Below are 17450 nucleotides of genomic sequence, written 5' to 3' on the forward strand. Positions count from 1 at the left end.
CCTGAGGGATAAGAGTATATCGTGTTGGAGAGACATGGCTGCAAGTGCAGGAACAGGAAGCTGAGAGTGCGTACTTCAAGCACATGCAGGAAGCAGAGCGAACACGTGGAGATGGGCTGTATGCCTTAAAGCCTGCCTTATGTGTTTTCTCCAGTAAGGCTGAACCTTGCATGGCTCTGTAACCTCCCGTAGACAGTACCAGCAGCTGGGGCCCAGGGCTCAAATGTTTGTGCCTGTGGGGACATTTAGGGACCTACATCTCAGACCAGGAAATACTTTATTTATTTTTGCTTTTTAAAACTTTCCATTTATTCACATCTCATGACTTGTTACGCTTCCTTAATAATTTTACTTTTTTTTTTTTAGATTTATTTTTATTTTACACGTATGGGTATTTTACCAGCATGGATGTCTGTAGACCACATGTGTACATTGCTGGCAGAGGCCAGCAAGAGGTGTTGATTTAGAACTGGAGTTAGACATGTTAAGTGTAATGTGGGCACTGGAAATAGAAGCCAGATCCTCTGGAAGAACATTTATTCTCTTAACTATTGAGCCAGCTCTACCTTTGTTTTCTGAGACAGGGACTTGTGCAGCTTCCCAAGAGATCATGATTATCAAGGCTTTGAGGCCACTGAGGATGGGGGGGAGGGGAGCATACCTATTCAAACTACCACATTCTACTACCCGCCCCCCCCCCCATAGGCTTGTAACCAAAACCTAATGCAAAATGTGTTTAGTCCAACTTCAAAAAGTCCCAACAATGTTTTAAAAGTCCGAAGTTCAAAGTCTCTTCTGAGATTTCATGCGATCCCATAACTGTAATCCCCTATAAAAATCAAAATAAAAAAGCAGATCATATATTTCCAAGATATCATGGCCCAGGATATACATTTATGTTCCAAAACAGGCAAGGGAGCACGGCGAGGAAACCCTGGACCAAAGCAAGGCTGAAAACCAGCTGAGCCAACTCCATCCAGACTCTAACTCGTGTCTGATGTCAAAGGGCTCTTCAGATCTCCAACTCCTTTCAGCTGTGTTGACTGCAACAAATTTCTTTCTCCTGGGCTGGTTCCACTCCCTGGTAGCAGCTTTCCTCGGCAGGTATCCCACAGGTCTGACATCTCTGACCTCTTGGAGTATCTAGGCAATCCAGGCTTCCCCTTCTCATTCTCACAGAATAGCCTCTCTGGACTTCCATGCCAGGGACACCCCAGCCACATGCCTGGCCTCAGCTACCTTCCTTAATTGCAAAGGAGATTCAAGGTGTTCCTGGTAGCAGTGGACCTGGAAACCCAACTTGGGTCCTCTTTGCCAAGCACCAGCCTCAGCTTAGAGAGGGGTTCCTGAGAGAAGGGGTATTTGAAAAGAATAAAAATAACTCAAAGTCGGGGTTGGGGATTTAGCTCAGTGGTAGAGCGCTTGCCTAGCGAGCGCAAGGCCCTGGGTTCGGTCCCCAGCTCCAAAAAAAAAAAGAAAAAAGAAGAAAAAAAAATAACTCAAAGTCAATCATGGGGTACAAGGTGACAGACAGCCCTTTGCTCAAGGCAGCTCTCTCTTGCTTGAAACCAATACTAAAAACTCTGGATAACTCTTGTAGACCAATATTTTATTTACATATCAGTTCAGTCATTACTCCAAGTTCCCTTTTGATTATCTCATGAATCAGCATCCCCTGACAGACTCCAGACCCTTGATTCTTAAAGTACATTTCTTTTTCTTTCCTTTAAACATTGCAAATGAATTCAGAGATCTGCCTGTCTTTGTTAAGCACAGACAGTAACTTTAGCTGGGTGGGATCTGGTCCTGAGAATACCATTCCTACCTCACCGGAACCTATCCTTGCTGTCCCTGGCTGACCTTGAACTCAGGAATCTGCCTGCCTTTGTATCTTTCTGACAAGCTGGGTCATAGTGCAGCTGCCTGTGTTCATTCAGGTTTGTGAAGCCCCTCCTATAATTCATATTACATCTTTATATTTTCAGAAACTATGTATTTTGAACTCATGTTTTCAGAGTTGTTTTTCACAGCCTTGGAGTATGAAGTTTTCTCATTCTTCCCATTCACAGGGCTCTTCATCCGAGTTGTCCACTGCTGCTACTTGTGCCTTGAAGTATAAAGCTATCCTGCATTCTTCTCTTTCAAAATGCTTGCCACATGCTCCCGTTCACTGATGTAAAGTGAGCCGTGGCTTGCAGCAGAAGCCTTTCTCACATTTGCTACATTCAAACTGTTCTTATCTGTGTGAGTTATGCTTTGATTATTCTTATCTGAGTGAGCTATGCTTTGATGTCGAATGAGGTGTGGCTTGCGGGAGAAACCTTTCCCACATTCTCCGCATTTGTAGGGCCTGTCACCTGTGTGAGTTCTTCCATGGACAACGAGTTGTGACTTATAGTAGAAACATTTTCCACATTCTGTACATATATATGGGTGATCATCTGTATGTATTATCTGATGTAGAGTGAGGTGTGATTTGCAATAGAAAACCTTCTCACAGTCTGTGCATGCGTAAGGCTTCTCGCCTATATGATTCCTCTGATGTAGAGTGAGTTTTGACTTCTTGTAGAAGGCTTTCCCACACTCCGTACATTCATAGGGCTTCTCACCTGTGTGAGATCGTTGATGCACAGTGAGGTCTGACTGGCAGTAGAAGAATTTCTCACACTCTACACATTCAAAGGGCTTCTCGTTGGTATGAATCCTCTGATGTCGAGTTAGGTGTGCCTTGTAGTAGAAAGATTTCCCACATTCCATGCACTCAAAAGCCCTCTCGCCCGTGTGAGTTCGCTGATGTAGAGTAAGGTGTGACCGGCAGTGGAAAGATTTTTGGCATTCCGTACAATCGTAAGGCCTCTCGTTCGTGTGAGTTCTCTGATGCAGTGTAAGGTGCGCTAAGCGGTAGAAGGCTTTCCCACATTCAGCGCATGTGTAAGGCTTCTTGCTCATGTGAATTTTCTGATGCTGAGTGAGGTATGCCTTGTGAGAGAAGGCTTTCGCGCATTCTGGACACTCATAGGGCTTCTCACCTGTATGAACTATTTGATGTAAATTAAGTTTTCTCTGAGAGCAGAAGGCTTTCTCACATTCCTTACATGTATAGGGCCTCTTACGTACATGAGTTCTTGGGTGACTTGTGTGCTGTGTGTTGGGAGAGAAAGCTTTCTCACACTCTGTACATCCACAGAGCCTTATGTCTTTAAGAGTTTTCTGACATACTGTATCTTGTGAGTTCTGGAAGATGCTTGTCCTGCATTCCTCATACTCATGGCTCATCTCTTCGTGAGGTCTCTGACCTTTAGTCTTGTAACGGAGAGCTGTCTGACCCATAGGAAACAACTGAATCCCCGTGCACTGGGACTTCTGACAGAACGTCTTCCCATGGGCTTCCCTTACACAGGTTTTTGACCCTCGATGGACCTTCTTCTGTTGCTCCTTTAGCTCTGCCTTGAAATAAAAGAATTTGTTATATTTCTCATATCTGCAGACAGGACTTTTCCTAGCTTTTGTTCCCCCAGTCACTCTTGCATTTCTCACATGTACACACTTTGTCTACTGAGTCAACTCAGTAGGATAGGACAGAATCCTAAATAGATTAATAGCGGTTAGATAACGTCACATGTTCTGTGTCTTGGGCTATGTATATAAGTGTCACTTATTACTGAATTTACTATAACATCTTTAAAATGACACTTCACTCTGTGTTACTTGATGTAACTAACATCGAGTTAGTGTAGAATGATAGCCCTGGTCAAATACACTGAAGCTTTGCTGTGATGGAAAAGAAGACATCTTTCTTTTGATGCAAGAGAGGTTTGCCAATTGCTCTGAAAAGAGAAGGGGGGAGTGGGGAAAGGGGGTGGGAGAGACTGAGGGGAGAGGGGGGGCTGCCATCAGGATGTGAAATGAATAAATAAATAAAAAACTTTGGGTTATTCTCTCCTCTGTAATTTATGAGACTAAATATTGAGGAACAGCACATTGTTGCCTGGGTTGAGTATTTGTAAGTGTGGGGGAGAGTACATCCATGTTTGCACATGTGTGTCTGTTGGTGCACAAGTGTGCATGCACATGAGTGTGTGTCTGCAAGAAGAGACTAGAGGCTGAGATCAGGTGCCTTTCTCAATCACTCTCCACCATATCTTTTGAGAAAGGGTCTCTCACTAAAGGAGAAGATTGTTGACTTGGATAGTTTTGATGTCCTGAAGTCCTAGACATCCTTCTTCCCCATTCTTCTGAGCACTGGGACATCAGCTGCCTGTGGCCACATGCAGCTTTTTCATGGGTTCTGAGGATCAAGCTTAGGTCCTTGTGTTTGCAAGGAGTCTACCCAAGGAGCTGTTCACATTTGTCTGTAGGTTTTAAGTGAATTTCACCTGCTGTTTCCTGGTTTCTCCATTTCTCTACAATATTAACGATAGATACAAGGTGCTCTGCCCACTGAGGCTTCTTGCCAGACACCCATAACATTCTTATGGGAGAGAAGTTCCCCTATTTATGGCCAGGTTTGGATTAAGTCAAGTGCCCAAATTTAATGTTTTACTTACAATCTTTTCACTCGATGCCTTGTGTTGGGTGGTTCTACCTTGCCACACACACACTTTGTGACTTTTCTGGCTGGTCCCAATTGGTTCAGTCAATACATGAACATCTAAAATTAGAATAAAAATGTCCTTATCAACGAATCACACATCAGTCTTCTTCTTTTTTTTTTTTCCTTTTCTTTTTTTTCAGAGGTGGGGACCAAACCCAGGGCCTTGTGCTTGCTAGGCAAGCGCTCTACCACTGAGCTAAATCCCCAACCCCACATCAGTCTTCTTTATGCCATTCTAAAATAAACTGGGCTTCTTTTTCCTCATGATAGCTGTAAAATAATATTGACTAGTAATAAGTGTAAACATGTTAGAACTTCACGGATTCACGTAACAGGTGAGGCGACTACACTATACGCTGGTGATGTGTCTTGCTGCCTTGCCTTCTGGTAAAGCACAGGATGAGCTGCTCCCCTTTGTCGGTTTTAGGTGAGTCTCATCTGCTGTTTCCTGGTTTCTCCATTTCCCTAGGATATTGGATATTAACTGTACATACAAGGTCATCTACAGCACCCTCATTCACATGTCAAATAGGCTTATTTTTAAGGTCTACAGAGAGTGTAGGTATAGTCAAATGCTCTTGCCCCTAAGTCGGAAAAAACATTCCTACGTATGTATTTAAAATGCCTTACTTTACACTGGGTGAAAGCAATAGAATACCACTCCGTGGGTTTTGTTACGAAGAGCATCTTCCTCTAGAAGTAGAAGACGCCCTCTGCCAAATCCTCTTTGCTCTCGGTTACCCAGCTCCTCCACCTTCTGGACTGCTTTACTTTCCAAAGCAATGATAATTTTTTTTTATTAAAAGTAAAATAGCCAGCAGTTTATTGTGCAAGTGCATTTTTCTTGCTCATGGGTGACATTTTTGAATAGAAACAGTATATATGGAGCCAAGGTCTCGCCGACTCACTGTAGCTGGCCTGGAACTCGCTATGTAGACCTGGATGGCCACCTGCCTCTGCCTCCCAAGTACAGAAACTCACTCATACCAGATTAATTGTACAACACACTCGGCGGGTCGTCCCCTTCGGCAGGTTTGTTTCTCCTACTGTGTGCCCAATTCTGCATTCTTGGCTTCGCCTTCGCCCATGATACAGAACACAACTTTCCCATTTCAGTTCTAACCTATTTCACCTTACGTGATAAAGTGTACTCCTATCCATGTTTCTGGAAGTCCATGGACATATTTATTACTATTTTTTAAACACATTCTTTTCATTTTTTTTTTTAATATATTTTTTTTTTTGGTTCTTTTTTTTTTTTTTTTCGGAGCTGGGGACCGAACCCAGGGCCTTGCGCTTCCTAGGCAAGCGCTCTGCCACTGAGCCAAATCCCCAACCCCCTCTTTTCATTTTTTAAAGGTTTATTTATATATAAAGAAATGCATTAGGGGCTGGGGACTTAGCTCAGTGGTAGAGCGCTTACCTAGGAAGCGCAAGGCCCTGGGTTCGGTCCCCAGCTCCGAAAAAAAGAACCAAAAAAAAAAAAAAAAAAAAAAAAAAAAAGAAATGCATTATATAAACATATATACCTATATATTCACACACATATACACACATATATCTTTGAGGTTTTAAGAAAAATATATATACTTTCTTCCATTAATTTATTTGTTTATTGACTTTACATCCTGATCACCTCCCTCCCCACCCAGCTCCTCCCCCTTCTCTTCCCCCTGTTCTCCGAGAAGAGGGAGGCATGGCCTAATTCTTATTGAAGGCTGAATCACACACTTTTATTTGTTTGTTTGTTTTTTCTTTTTTTTTTCTTTTTTTTTTTTTCTTTTTTTTTTCGGAGCTGGGGACCGAACCCAGGTCCTTGCGGTTGCTAGGCAAGCGCTCTACCACTGAGCCAAATCCCCAACCCCCACACACTTTTATATAACAAGTCATCTGTGAGTCTAATGATGATAACATACCTTGGTTATTGTAATTTCTTAGTAAACGTGGGCCTACAGGTTTATCTGCTCTGTCCCTTATTTTAACTCCACCATGTATATAGACAGGTGAAGGACATCTGCCACGTTCAGTAGTTCTATTTCCCATTTTAGAGAAAAACAAATAAAAAACTTCCTGAGTGAATGGACAACTGTACATTATCAACGTGTGTGTGTGTGTGTGTGTGTGTGTGTGTGTGTGTGTGTGTGTGTGTGTGTGTGTGAGTGTGTGTGTCTGTGAGTATGTGAGTGTGTGTGTCTGTGTGAGTGTGTGTCTGTGTCTGTGTGTGAGTGTGTGTGTGTCTGTGTGTGAGAGTGTCTGTGTGTGTGTGTGTCTGTGTGTGAGAGTGTATTTGTGTGCCTGTGTGTCTGTGTGAGTGTGTGTGTATGTCTGTGTGTGTCTGTGTGTGAGAGTGTGTGTGTCTGTGTGTGTGAATGTGTGTGTGTTTGGAAGTCAGAAGACTAATTTCAGGAGTTAGTTCTTTTCTCCTATTTCATTGTGGTGGTTTAAAGGAAATGTCCCCAATAGACCCATCGGGAGGTGTAGCTTTGTTGGAGTAGGTGTGACATTCTTATAGGAAGTGTGTCACTGGGGCAGGGTTTGAGGTCTCAGATGCTCATGCTAGGCCTAGTGTGGCACTCTGTCCCTGGTGCAAATCCATGTGTAGAGTTCTCAGTTGCCTGGCTCTCCAGCACCCTGTCGACCTGCAGGTACCGTGTACTACCGTGCTTCCCGCCATGATGATGGATGAAACCGCTGAACTGTTAGGCAGTACCAACTAAATGTTTTCCTCTACAGTAAGAGTTGATGTGTTCATGGCATCTCTTCAAGCAATAGAAACTAATAAGAAACTAATTAAGCCACCGTTGAGCAGTTTCTCCTTATTCCCGCTGTACTGGTCCATGAGCTTCTGGGCAGTTTTTACTGACCGGAAACTCACTGTGGAGAGGAAACCAGCCTCAAATTCAGAGTGCTGAGGTTAAAGGCATTTACCACCACTCTCACTTTAAACTTTATTTTAAAGGAAAGAAGAGAAAGAATGAACACTGTATCGCTGCTCCCATTAAAGCAGATACTCTTCTTTGAGCACGAAACATAGTTTCAATCTTGTTACTTCTGGCCTTGTCAGCGTAGTTTATTATTCAGGAGTGGAATACTGAATTAACGTAAATTGGCACTTTGAGAGGAGTGTTATTTTTTAAAAACATTGGTTCACAAATCTTCAGGGTATATATATATTTACATCTGAGATCTCGCCATGATATAGCTCATAGTTTCATAACAAACAAACTTACTTCAGCTTTTCATATGCTTCAATTATTATTATAAGAAAACCTAATGTTTCAGAGGCTCAGTCCATTATCATCATGGTGGGGAGCATGACAGCATCCAAGCAGACATGGTGCTGGAGAAGCCAAGAGTTTTATATCTTGATCTGTAGGCCGCCAACAGGAGGCTCTCTTCTGCACTGGGCAGAACATGAGCCATAGGAGGGGATCCCAAAACCCTCCCCAACAGTGACACACTTCCTCTAACAAGGTTACACCTCCTCCAGGAAGGCCACCTCTTCTAATAGTGACATCATGGGCCAACCATATTCAAACCACCACATTTGTGTATGACCTGACTGGAAAGTTGAAATTACTTACATTAAGGGCTGCTATTAGAAATCAGGAATGTTTTCTTCCACATTAGAGGCTTCCTGGTTTACTAAGCTAATATTGAACATGTTCTTTGTGCCGGTGTTAATTCTAGGAGTGGAACTCATTCATCAGGAGTGGGTTTTGATAAAAGTAGGTAAAGAAAGCTCAACATGGGCAATGGCGGATGAACTTTCTTCCTGCCGACCTTCCTTGCCTTCACTGACCTGGGAGGCTCCTGCCCGAGGCTTCTGCTACATTCCATGGCCCAAGTCCTTGCTCCAACTTGAAGATCAACTCAGGTTTGTTCATACAGTGCCCTGTAAGTATGAAAGAACAGACAGATGATGCCAGAGTGCCGAGTCAGGTCTATAAAAAGCATGAATAGCTCCAATTCATAAACGGTGCTGTGATCAGTGATTAGAAACTTTTGGTGGAGTTTACTCGGTATTTGTTGACTGGAATACTATCTTCGGGGTCATTAAACTGCACCATAAATAACATAACTTGGTGGCTTTTAAGAAAACAGAAGTGGAGATTCCTTCCTGCACCCATTCCCCCGCCCACCAGGCCCTCTGGGGCACGCCCAGCTGCCTTGATCCCTGGAGCTCCACGGTCCCACCACCTCTGCCAGCCTTCATCAGACCTGCAGAACCAGAATCGTACAGGAACATCCAGGGACAGCCAGGGCAATATGACAACTTCAGACCACAGCTATCTTACTAGAGTAAGCCCTGGATATCCTAACACAATCAAAGCACAAGAAAATGGCCTTAAATTCAATCTTATAAAGATAGGGGCCTTTTAAAGAGGAAATGAATATTCCAGGGACTAAGCCACTACCTAAAGACTATATATGGGGGGCTGGGGATTTAGCTCAGTGGTAGAGCGCTTACCTAGGAAGCACAAGGCCCTGGGTTTGGTCCCCAGCTCCAAAAAAAAGAACCCCCCCCCAAAAAAAAGACTATACATGGACTGACCCTGGACTCTGACCTCATAGGTAGCATTGAATATCCTAGCAAGAGCATCAGTGGAAGGGGAAGCCCTGGGTGCTGCTAAGACTGAACCCCCCAGTGAACGTGATTGTTGTGGGGAGGGCGGCAATGGGGGGAGGATGGGGAGGGGAACACCCATATAGAAGGGGAGGGGGAGAGGTTAGGGGGATGTTGGCCCGTAAACCGGGAAAGGGAATAACACTCGAAATGTAAATAAGAAATACTCAAGTTAATAAAAAAAAAAAAAAAAAAAAAAAAGACGAAATGAATAAATCCCTTAAGAAATACAGAAAAATATAATCAAACAGGTGGAGACCTTTAAAGAAAACAAATAAATCTCTTTAAAAAAATACCTTTAAAAAAGTAAAGGAAATAAATACAACTGTTCAAGACCTGAAAATGGAAATAGAAGCAGTAAAGAAAGCACAAACTGGGGAAATCCTGGAGATGGAAAACCTAGGGAAGAAAACAGAATTGAGAGATGCAAGCATCAGCAAGACAATATAAGACATGGAAGACAGAATTTCAAGGATAGAAGACACAATAGAAGAATTTGATGCATCAATCAAAGAAAATGTTAAATCTAAAAAATTCTTGACAAAAAACATCCAGGAAATCTGGGATACCATGAAAAGACCTAACCCAAGAATAGGATTAGAAAAAGGTGAAGAGTTCCAGCTCCAAGGAAAAGAAAATATTGCAACAAAATCAGAGAAGAAAATGTTCCCAGCCTAGAGAAATACAGCATACAAGAAACCATCAATAGGACAAAATAGCTGTCGATAAAATGGGAAAAGATCTTTACCAACCCTATATCTGACAGAGGACTAAGATATTAGACACCAAAAAACCAAATAACCCAATTTAAAAATTGGGTACTTAGCTAAACAGAGAATTTTCAGTGGGGCTCTCTAATGGCCAAGAAGCACTTAAACTTGTTCAATGTCTTTAATCATCAGAAAAATGCAAATCAAAATGACTCTGAGATTAGAATGGGTAAGTTTAAAAACTCCAAGCATGAGCTGTCAAGGATACAGAGCAAGAACACTCCTCCATTACTGGTGGGATTGCACAGTGGTATAACCACTGTGGAAATTGATTTGGCAGTTTTTCAGAAAATTGGGAATAGTTCTACCCCAAGACCCAGCTAAACCACCCCTGGGCATACAACCAAAAGATGCCCTATTATACCACAAGGACACTTGCGCAACTATGCTCACAGCAGCTTTATTTGTAATAGCCAGAAACTAGACAGAACCCAGATGTCCCTCCTTTGAGGAACAAAGAAAGAAAATGTGGTACATCAATACAATGGAATACTATTCAGCTATGAAAACAAAGAAAGCATGAATTCTTCAGGCAAATGGATGGGATGGAACTAGAAAATATCCTGAGTGAGGTAACCCAAACCCAGAAAGATGTATATGGTGTTACTCACTTATAAGTGGGCATTGGCCATGAAGTACAACCATACTACAATCCACAGACCCAAAAAAACTGGATAAGGAGGTCCCAAGGCAGAATTCATGAATCTTACTCAGAGGGGAAACAAAATAGTCATCCGTGCTGGGCAGGAAGGAACTGGGTGGGAGAGGGCATGAGGAGGGGAATGGGAATCAGGTGTGGGGACAGGATGTGGGAGAGGACTGGGAGTGAGAATGGGAATCAGTGGGGAGCATCCCTAGGACTAGCTGGAGACCTGGGATGGGGGTGACCCTAGTGAAGATTTCTACCAGAGGTGGATAAGCAGCCTGAAGTGGCCACCTCCTGTAACCAGGTGAGACTTCCAGTGAGGGAGGGGAAACTACAAGCTGCCCACAAACCTGAGACCCAAAATTTGTCCTGCCTACCAGATGTACAGAGATAAAGACAGAGCAGAGATTAAAGGAATGGCCAGTCAATGACTGGCCCAACGTGACATCCATCCCAAGTAAGACAGAGAATCCCTGACACTATTGATACTCAGCTATGCTTGCTGATAGGAGCCTAGGATAACTGTCTCCTGAGACGCTTCTCCCACCTGCTTATGAAAACAGATGCAGAGACCCACAGCCAAGCCTCAGGTGGTGCTAGGGGAGTCTTGTGTGGAAGAGTGAGGGGTAGAATTAAGTGAGCTGGAGGGATTAAGAACACAAGAAGACCCACAGAGCCAACTAACCTGGTCCCATGGGGAATTCATGGAGACCAAACCACCAACCAAAGAACATGCAGGGGCTTGACTTGGGCCCCCCATACATTTGTAGCAGATGTACGTCTTTGTGTGGGTCCCCTACCTATTGGAGAGGAGCCTGTCTCTGACTCGGTTGCTTGCCACTGGAATCCTTCCCCATAAGTGGACTGCCTGGTTTTACCTCAGTGGGAGAGGATACCCTTAGGCCTATGGAGACCGAATGTCCTAGGGTGGGGTGTACCCAAGGAGGGCTTCCCCTTCTCTAAGGAGAAGAGAGGGGTTTGTAAGGATGGGACTGGGAAGGGAGGAGTGATGGGGGCCACCAGGATGTAAGATGAATAAAAAGAAAACTCGAAAACCAAAAGTAAGAACCAAAAGAGAGAATGTCAGTTTCCAGAAAGGCCTGGGCCACGGTATGATCCCTGTGTGTGGGCATGCAAGCATGTGTTTGTGTAACAAAGCTGAGCACCAGAGGATGCTTGCATGTGCACAGGCTGCACGGCCTTCCTTTAAAATACAAAACACTGGTCATTTGTTTGTATTTATCTTTTGCCAACCTGGGCACTAAATACAGGATCTTTTGTGATCAGAAGAATTAATACTGTCCAAAAGGCCACAGTACTTAAAATCACAGATTCAATAAAATTATCATTTTTCTTAAATTTTTATTCATTTATTTTATGTATATGAGTACACTGTCACTGTCTTCAGACACACCAGAAGAGGGCATCAGATCCCATTACAGATGGTTGTGAGCCACCATGTGGTTGTAGGGGATTGAACTCAGGACCTCTGGAAGAGCAGTCAGAGCTCCTAACCACTGAGCCATCTCTCCAGCCCCAAATCATCATCTTGAGAGCATAAAAAAGGATGTCTTAGTGTCTGAACAATACCAAAGACTACAATCGTGACAACAACCTTGTCACAATAAATTTGAAGTCTTCGCAAGACCAACCTTCAAAGCTTTCTACAGAGATAGGAACCAAAAGTGCGAGGTCCTAGTATAACAAGGGACATATAAACAGATGGAACACAATGGACAATCTAAATAGAAAACCTTGTATATTTAGTGTTATGTTTTGGACCTAAAATGTCCTCCAAAGATCAGGCATTAATAACATGGTCTCCATTTTCTGGAATCTATTTGTAAGAAATAATGTCATGGGGAACCACCTTAAAAGGAATATCAGCCCCATCTCTCTACTTTCTGGCTGTAGTGGTATGAGCAATTTTTGCACAATGTTCTTACACCCCAGAAGGCCAGGCTCCTCCTCATCTTTCTCTGTTCTTGTGTGAAGACGGAAATGTGCAGTTTCTCCCAGCACTCCAACATGCTTTTCTTTTCTTTAAGATGGTGTTTCTCTGTGTAGTCCTGGCTGTCTTGGAACTCACTCTGTAGACCAGGCTGGCCTGGAACTCACAGTAATCCTCCAGTCTCTGCCTCCCAAGAGCTGGGATTAAAGGCGTGTGCAACCACACCTGGCTGGCTTACCAAAGCCGAGTTCGAAAAGAGAAATCCTGGGCAGATAAACTAGTTTGTTCTCCTCAGAAGAAAAAGCACCTCAAAAAAGGGGGCAGTGAGAAGAAGCTTAAAGGGTCCACCAGGCAGTCAAATCCCAGTGGCTGGCACTGGCAGGTAGGTCTCCTGCTGATTTCACAGCCAAGAGGATTCAGAAACCGGAAGTTAAGGGAAGCTCAGTCACAGCGTGCCACAGAAAGGCCAAGATGGCGGCTAAGACGACCGCAATGGCTGTGCTCATGCCCCTACAGGAACAGCAGCACCTAAGCGAAACAGCTCGAGTCCATGGGTGCCCTCATGGGTGGAAAACATTAAATAGGCAGTTCAGACTTTTCAATAAAAATGCCTCTGTTACCCTAAGACAAATGAACTAAAAACAATACCACAAGCAAAGGCAGACCTTTATGCTTTTAAAAGAAATATTTGTCTCCAACGTTCCGTCAGTGCTTTGGACCGCTAATCCACCCACCACCTGATTTTCAACAAGTCTCACGAACTCAGTCAGAAGGAATAAGTCTCATATATAAGCCACCATGGTAAGAAACAGGGTAAGAAAAGATAGGTAATGGACGCCTCATTGCCACCATAAAAGAAGTCGACTAAAAAATTAAATAGGTGACTTGAAAACCATGAAGCGCCTAGAGTATACAGACAACATTTTGAGGCAATGATGAAGACAGTGTTTTCATTAATACATGTGAACAACAGGACACATAAGAAGATATCAACCTCAAAATCATACATCCAGAAAAGCAAGCAGTTAATAGACGAAATCAACTCACAGAATAAGAAAATATATGTTAAAGTACTCATTTAACGAGACATTCATTTCCATAACATATAAGCTCACTGAACAGTAGGAGGGGCCTCCACATTGTTTACTCTATATTTTCCCAGAACAGTCAAAGACATCAGTGAAATGAGTGTGCACCCACAGGCCTGTATCTTATCCAAGCTCCAAGATAAAGACTACAGCAGAAAAGTAGAGGTGAGAGCCATGTTTACTCTGGAGTCTGGAAAACACATGAGGGGGCAGAGAAACCATGAGTGGAATTTTCTGGGATGTACGTGGATGGAATGAGCTGCTTATATTGTACAGGACAGCAATACGTGTATGATTGGAAGCCATTAAATCCTTCAAAATATTATCAGAGAAGTTTTAAATGTTCACAAGTGGAAGGAACAATGCCCTAGCTGATAAATTTATTTCTTTTTTTTTTTTTTTTGGTTCTTTTTTTTTCCGGAGCTGGGGACCGAACCCAGGGCCTTGCGCTTCCTAGGTAAGTGCTCTACCACTGAGCTAAATCCCCAGCTCCTGATAAATTTATTTCTTAACTTCATCTGATCATTATGAACTAAGTAAGTACACTGCAAAAAGACACTGTTTCTCAAAAGCCCTTCTGCTATTACAATGTGTCTACTGAAATGTATAATACAGAATTAGGATTAGGTTCACAATGATTCATCCTACCAAGTAAAGGAGCAAGTAACTGCTACTGAGAGTTCTAGGATTCGGACTCACCCAGGAACACTAGGCTCCTGTAGTTCTCCAGCATCACGTCCCTGTACAGGGTCCTCTGGGCAGCATTCAGGTCCTGCCACTCCTCCAAGGTGAAGTCCACAGCTACGTCCTCGAATGACACCAACCCCTGGAATGACAGGTTTCTCTTCAGCCCAATCCTTCAGTTTTTGGAACAGAAAGTGGGGTCCACCCTACTCTCTATGTGTCATACCAGGGTCTCATAGCAGGTGACATTTGATTTGTCTCATGGGAGAAAGAAAACTCAGCTCTGTAACGATGTCAGAAAACATGGCTGGAGTTTTCTGAAGGATTTCAATACAGACAGCTGTTCCCAGGCTTCCCCAATTACAATCTGGTATCTGCCACTTCCTGGAAGGAGTTGTTGGCCCAAGCACCAAATGACTTCAGGTTTTTTTTTTGTTTTGTTTTGTTTTTGTTTTTCTTTTTTCTTTCTTTCTTTTCTTTTTTTTTTTTTTTTTTTTTTTTGGAGATGGGGACCGAACCCAGGGCCTTGCGCTTTCTAGGCAAGCGGCTCTACCACTGAGCTAAATCCCCAACCCCATGATATCAGTTTTAAAAGCGTTTATTGAATACGGAAAAGCCCAGAGCTCTGGAAATAAAGATATCTTCCTGGATCTCAAAAGAAGAAAAGAGTGTGTAACTGCGTCCCTGACCTGATCTTCATTTGGGATGTGGAAACGGGTGGAAAAACAGAACTCTGACTATTCACAGGCAAACACTTGGGGGCTCTCTTCCAATGGCTGTTGGCAGCTTGAATTCTAACAGACTCCAAGATATTGAATGCATCAGAGAGCAGGACTCCTAAACTCTAAACACATTTTTATTTAAAAAAAAAAAAAAAGAAAGAAAAGAAAACAGAGACAAATTAAAGTGCTTGAGAGAAAACAGGCATGCTAAAGAGGGAAGCCTTGTATTCTGTTCTTTTTTGTTAAGATTTATTTATTTATTATATAAGTACACTGTCGCTGTCTTCAGACACACCAGAAGAGGGCGCCAGATCCTATTACAGATGGTTGTGAGCCACCATGTGGTTGCTAGGAATTGAACTCAGGACCTCTGGAAGAGCAGTCAGTGCCCTTAACTGCTGAGCCACCTCTCCAGCTGTTTTTAATACAAAAGTTAATGCAAACATTTTACAAACTTACATTACAGTTCTTTAAAACCTTGAACATAGGTGTTGGGGATTTAGCTCAGCGGTAGAGCACTTGCCTAGCAAGCGCAAGGCCCTGGGTTCGGTCCCCAGCTCCGAAAAAAAAAAAAAAAAAAGAAAAAAGGGAAAACAAACAAACAAAAAAAACCAAAACAAATAAACAAAAACAAACAAACAAACAAACAAAAACCTTGAACATAGAACTACCAAAGGACCCAGGAATCACTCTGCTGGGATGTTTCGAAAGGAACAGAAATCTGAATGTCAGAAAATGGCCTCAATGAAAATTAGAGGACCAAGGTCATCCTCAGCTACAGAAGGTGGGATACATCAGAATCTGTCTCAACGAAAACAAAACAGCACGCCTTTAATCCCAGCCCTATGAGTTTGATGCTAGTCCAGTCTACATAATGAGCTCTAGGCTAACCAGGGCTACAAAGTGAGACCCAGCTGCCAAAAAAAGGGGAAAGTTTCACATCCATGTTCACAGTGACACAGATCAATCACAACGCCGACACAGAAAATGTAGGTGCTTCTTAGGTGTAGGTACAGAGTTCATACCAAAAAGAGATGGGGTTCCAGGATCCTGGGAAACGGAATAGAGCGTGACGTCCCAGGGACAGGATCGCCTGAACTGTCCCCAAACCCCAGATATGGCGTCTCAGGGAACTGGACGGCGGGAACCATCGGGGACAGAGACGTGGGGCCAAGGTGCAGAGACAACGGAGAGCAGATCGACTGGGGTTACGGTTTCCCTTCCCGCCCAGCATGAGACATGCTCTGAGTCAGAGCTACGGAAAGCGTTGCAGCAGGGCTCGGGTCTCTGCAGGGGCCTCAGACCGGACAGGACAAGCGGAGCCCGCCCAGCCCCCACCCCACGGCCGGGCAAAAAAGGCTCGGGCTTCCGGACCTGCCAGACTCACCATTTCAGGGTTCCGGGACACCCAGAGCCCTCACTGTGGTTCTCAGTGGAGAAATGGGACACGCGGCGACTTCTCCGAACTTCTGGGCGAGCGCGGAACACATACATGGACAGGACCCAAGATGGAGAGCAGGTGGGACAGTGGCGCAGGTATTCAGAAACAGGACTACGCAAGACTGAAAGCCCGCCCCTACTCTCTGTCTGTGTGTCTGATTGGACATTCGTCGTCACCTAGGTTCTCAGAGACAAGGCTTCACGTCTCACCTTCTCAGACTCTAAATGTCACCAACCATTGGTGAATTTAAAAAGATTGACAAGTTCTTGGCTGTATTTTAAGGCCGGGCTTCATGTGGAAAGACCAGACAGAACCTTACATTTAAGTAGAACCTTCTACTTAAGGTTATATCATCTAGTAAGTATTTATAAATAGAAACAGTGTCATGCCTTTTTTTTTTCTTCTGAAATACAGTCTCTCTATGTAGTCTTGCTCTGGAATTTATTATGTAGACTAGGCTGGCTCGAACTCATAGAGATTCACCTGCCTCTGAATTCCTAGTGAAGGGATTAAAAAGTGTGTGCTACGGTTATTTCCACAAATTGGAGAAGATCATCGACCTTTAATTAATTAAAGCAAGCTTTTAAAAATTCATGTCCACGGGCTGTCTCTCCCCAAAGGTAGGGTTCAAGAAAGAGTTCAGCATTTGGACACGGGGAAGATTGGGATTTTTATTATCCGGAAGCAGGGAGTTTACAAATGGAGGATTTGACAGGTCGGGGTTACAGAAGCAGAACATAAATGTAACAAGTTGGTCAGAGTAACTTTTTGAAACAAAAGCATGATCATCTTTTCCTGGAACAGACTACAGAACCATTTGTAGGCAAGGTTAAGGGTGGGACGCAGTCCAATCCTTGAAATAGGAAGGAACTGAGTTTGTCTTTACTCTAAGATCGCTTTCAAACCCAAGATGGATCCTGGCTGGTT

The 17450-nt window shown here is 43.4% G+C and overlaps 1 protein-coding gene across 1 annotated transcript; it reads right to left on the reverse strand.

The window, feature by feature from the left end:
- Window positions 1-258: 258 nt before the first annotated feature.
- Zfp599 (zinc finger protein 599) lies at window positions 259-16630 on the reverse strand. Its single transcript, XM_087564122.1, has 5 exons — window positions 16470-16630; window positions 14376-14502; window positions 8397-8489; window positions 4548-4651; window positions 259-3447 (listed from the first exon to the last, which is right to left on the reverse strand). The coding sequence occupies exons 1-5, from the start codon at window positions 16470-16472 to the stop codon at window positions 2122-2124; spliced, it is 1653 nt and encodes a 550-aa protein (XP_087420248.1). The 5' UTR covers window positions 16473-16630; the 3' UTR covers window positions 259-2121.
- Between the last annotated feature and the right edge of the window lie 820 nt (window positions 16631-17450).

Source organism: Rattus norvegicus, chromosome 8 (assembly GCF_021556685.1).
Source record: "Rattus norvegicus strain SHRSP/BbbUtx chromosome 8, alternate assembly SHRSP_T2T, whole genome shotgun sequence".
Lineage (NCBI taxonomy): Eukaryota > Metazoa > Chordata > Mammalia > Rodentia > Muridae > Rattus > Rattus norvegicus.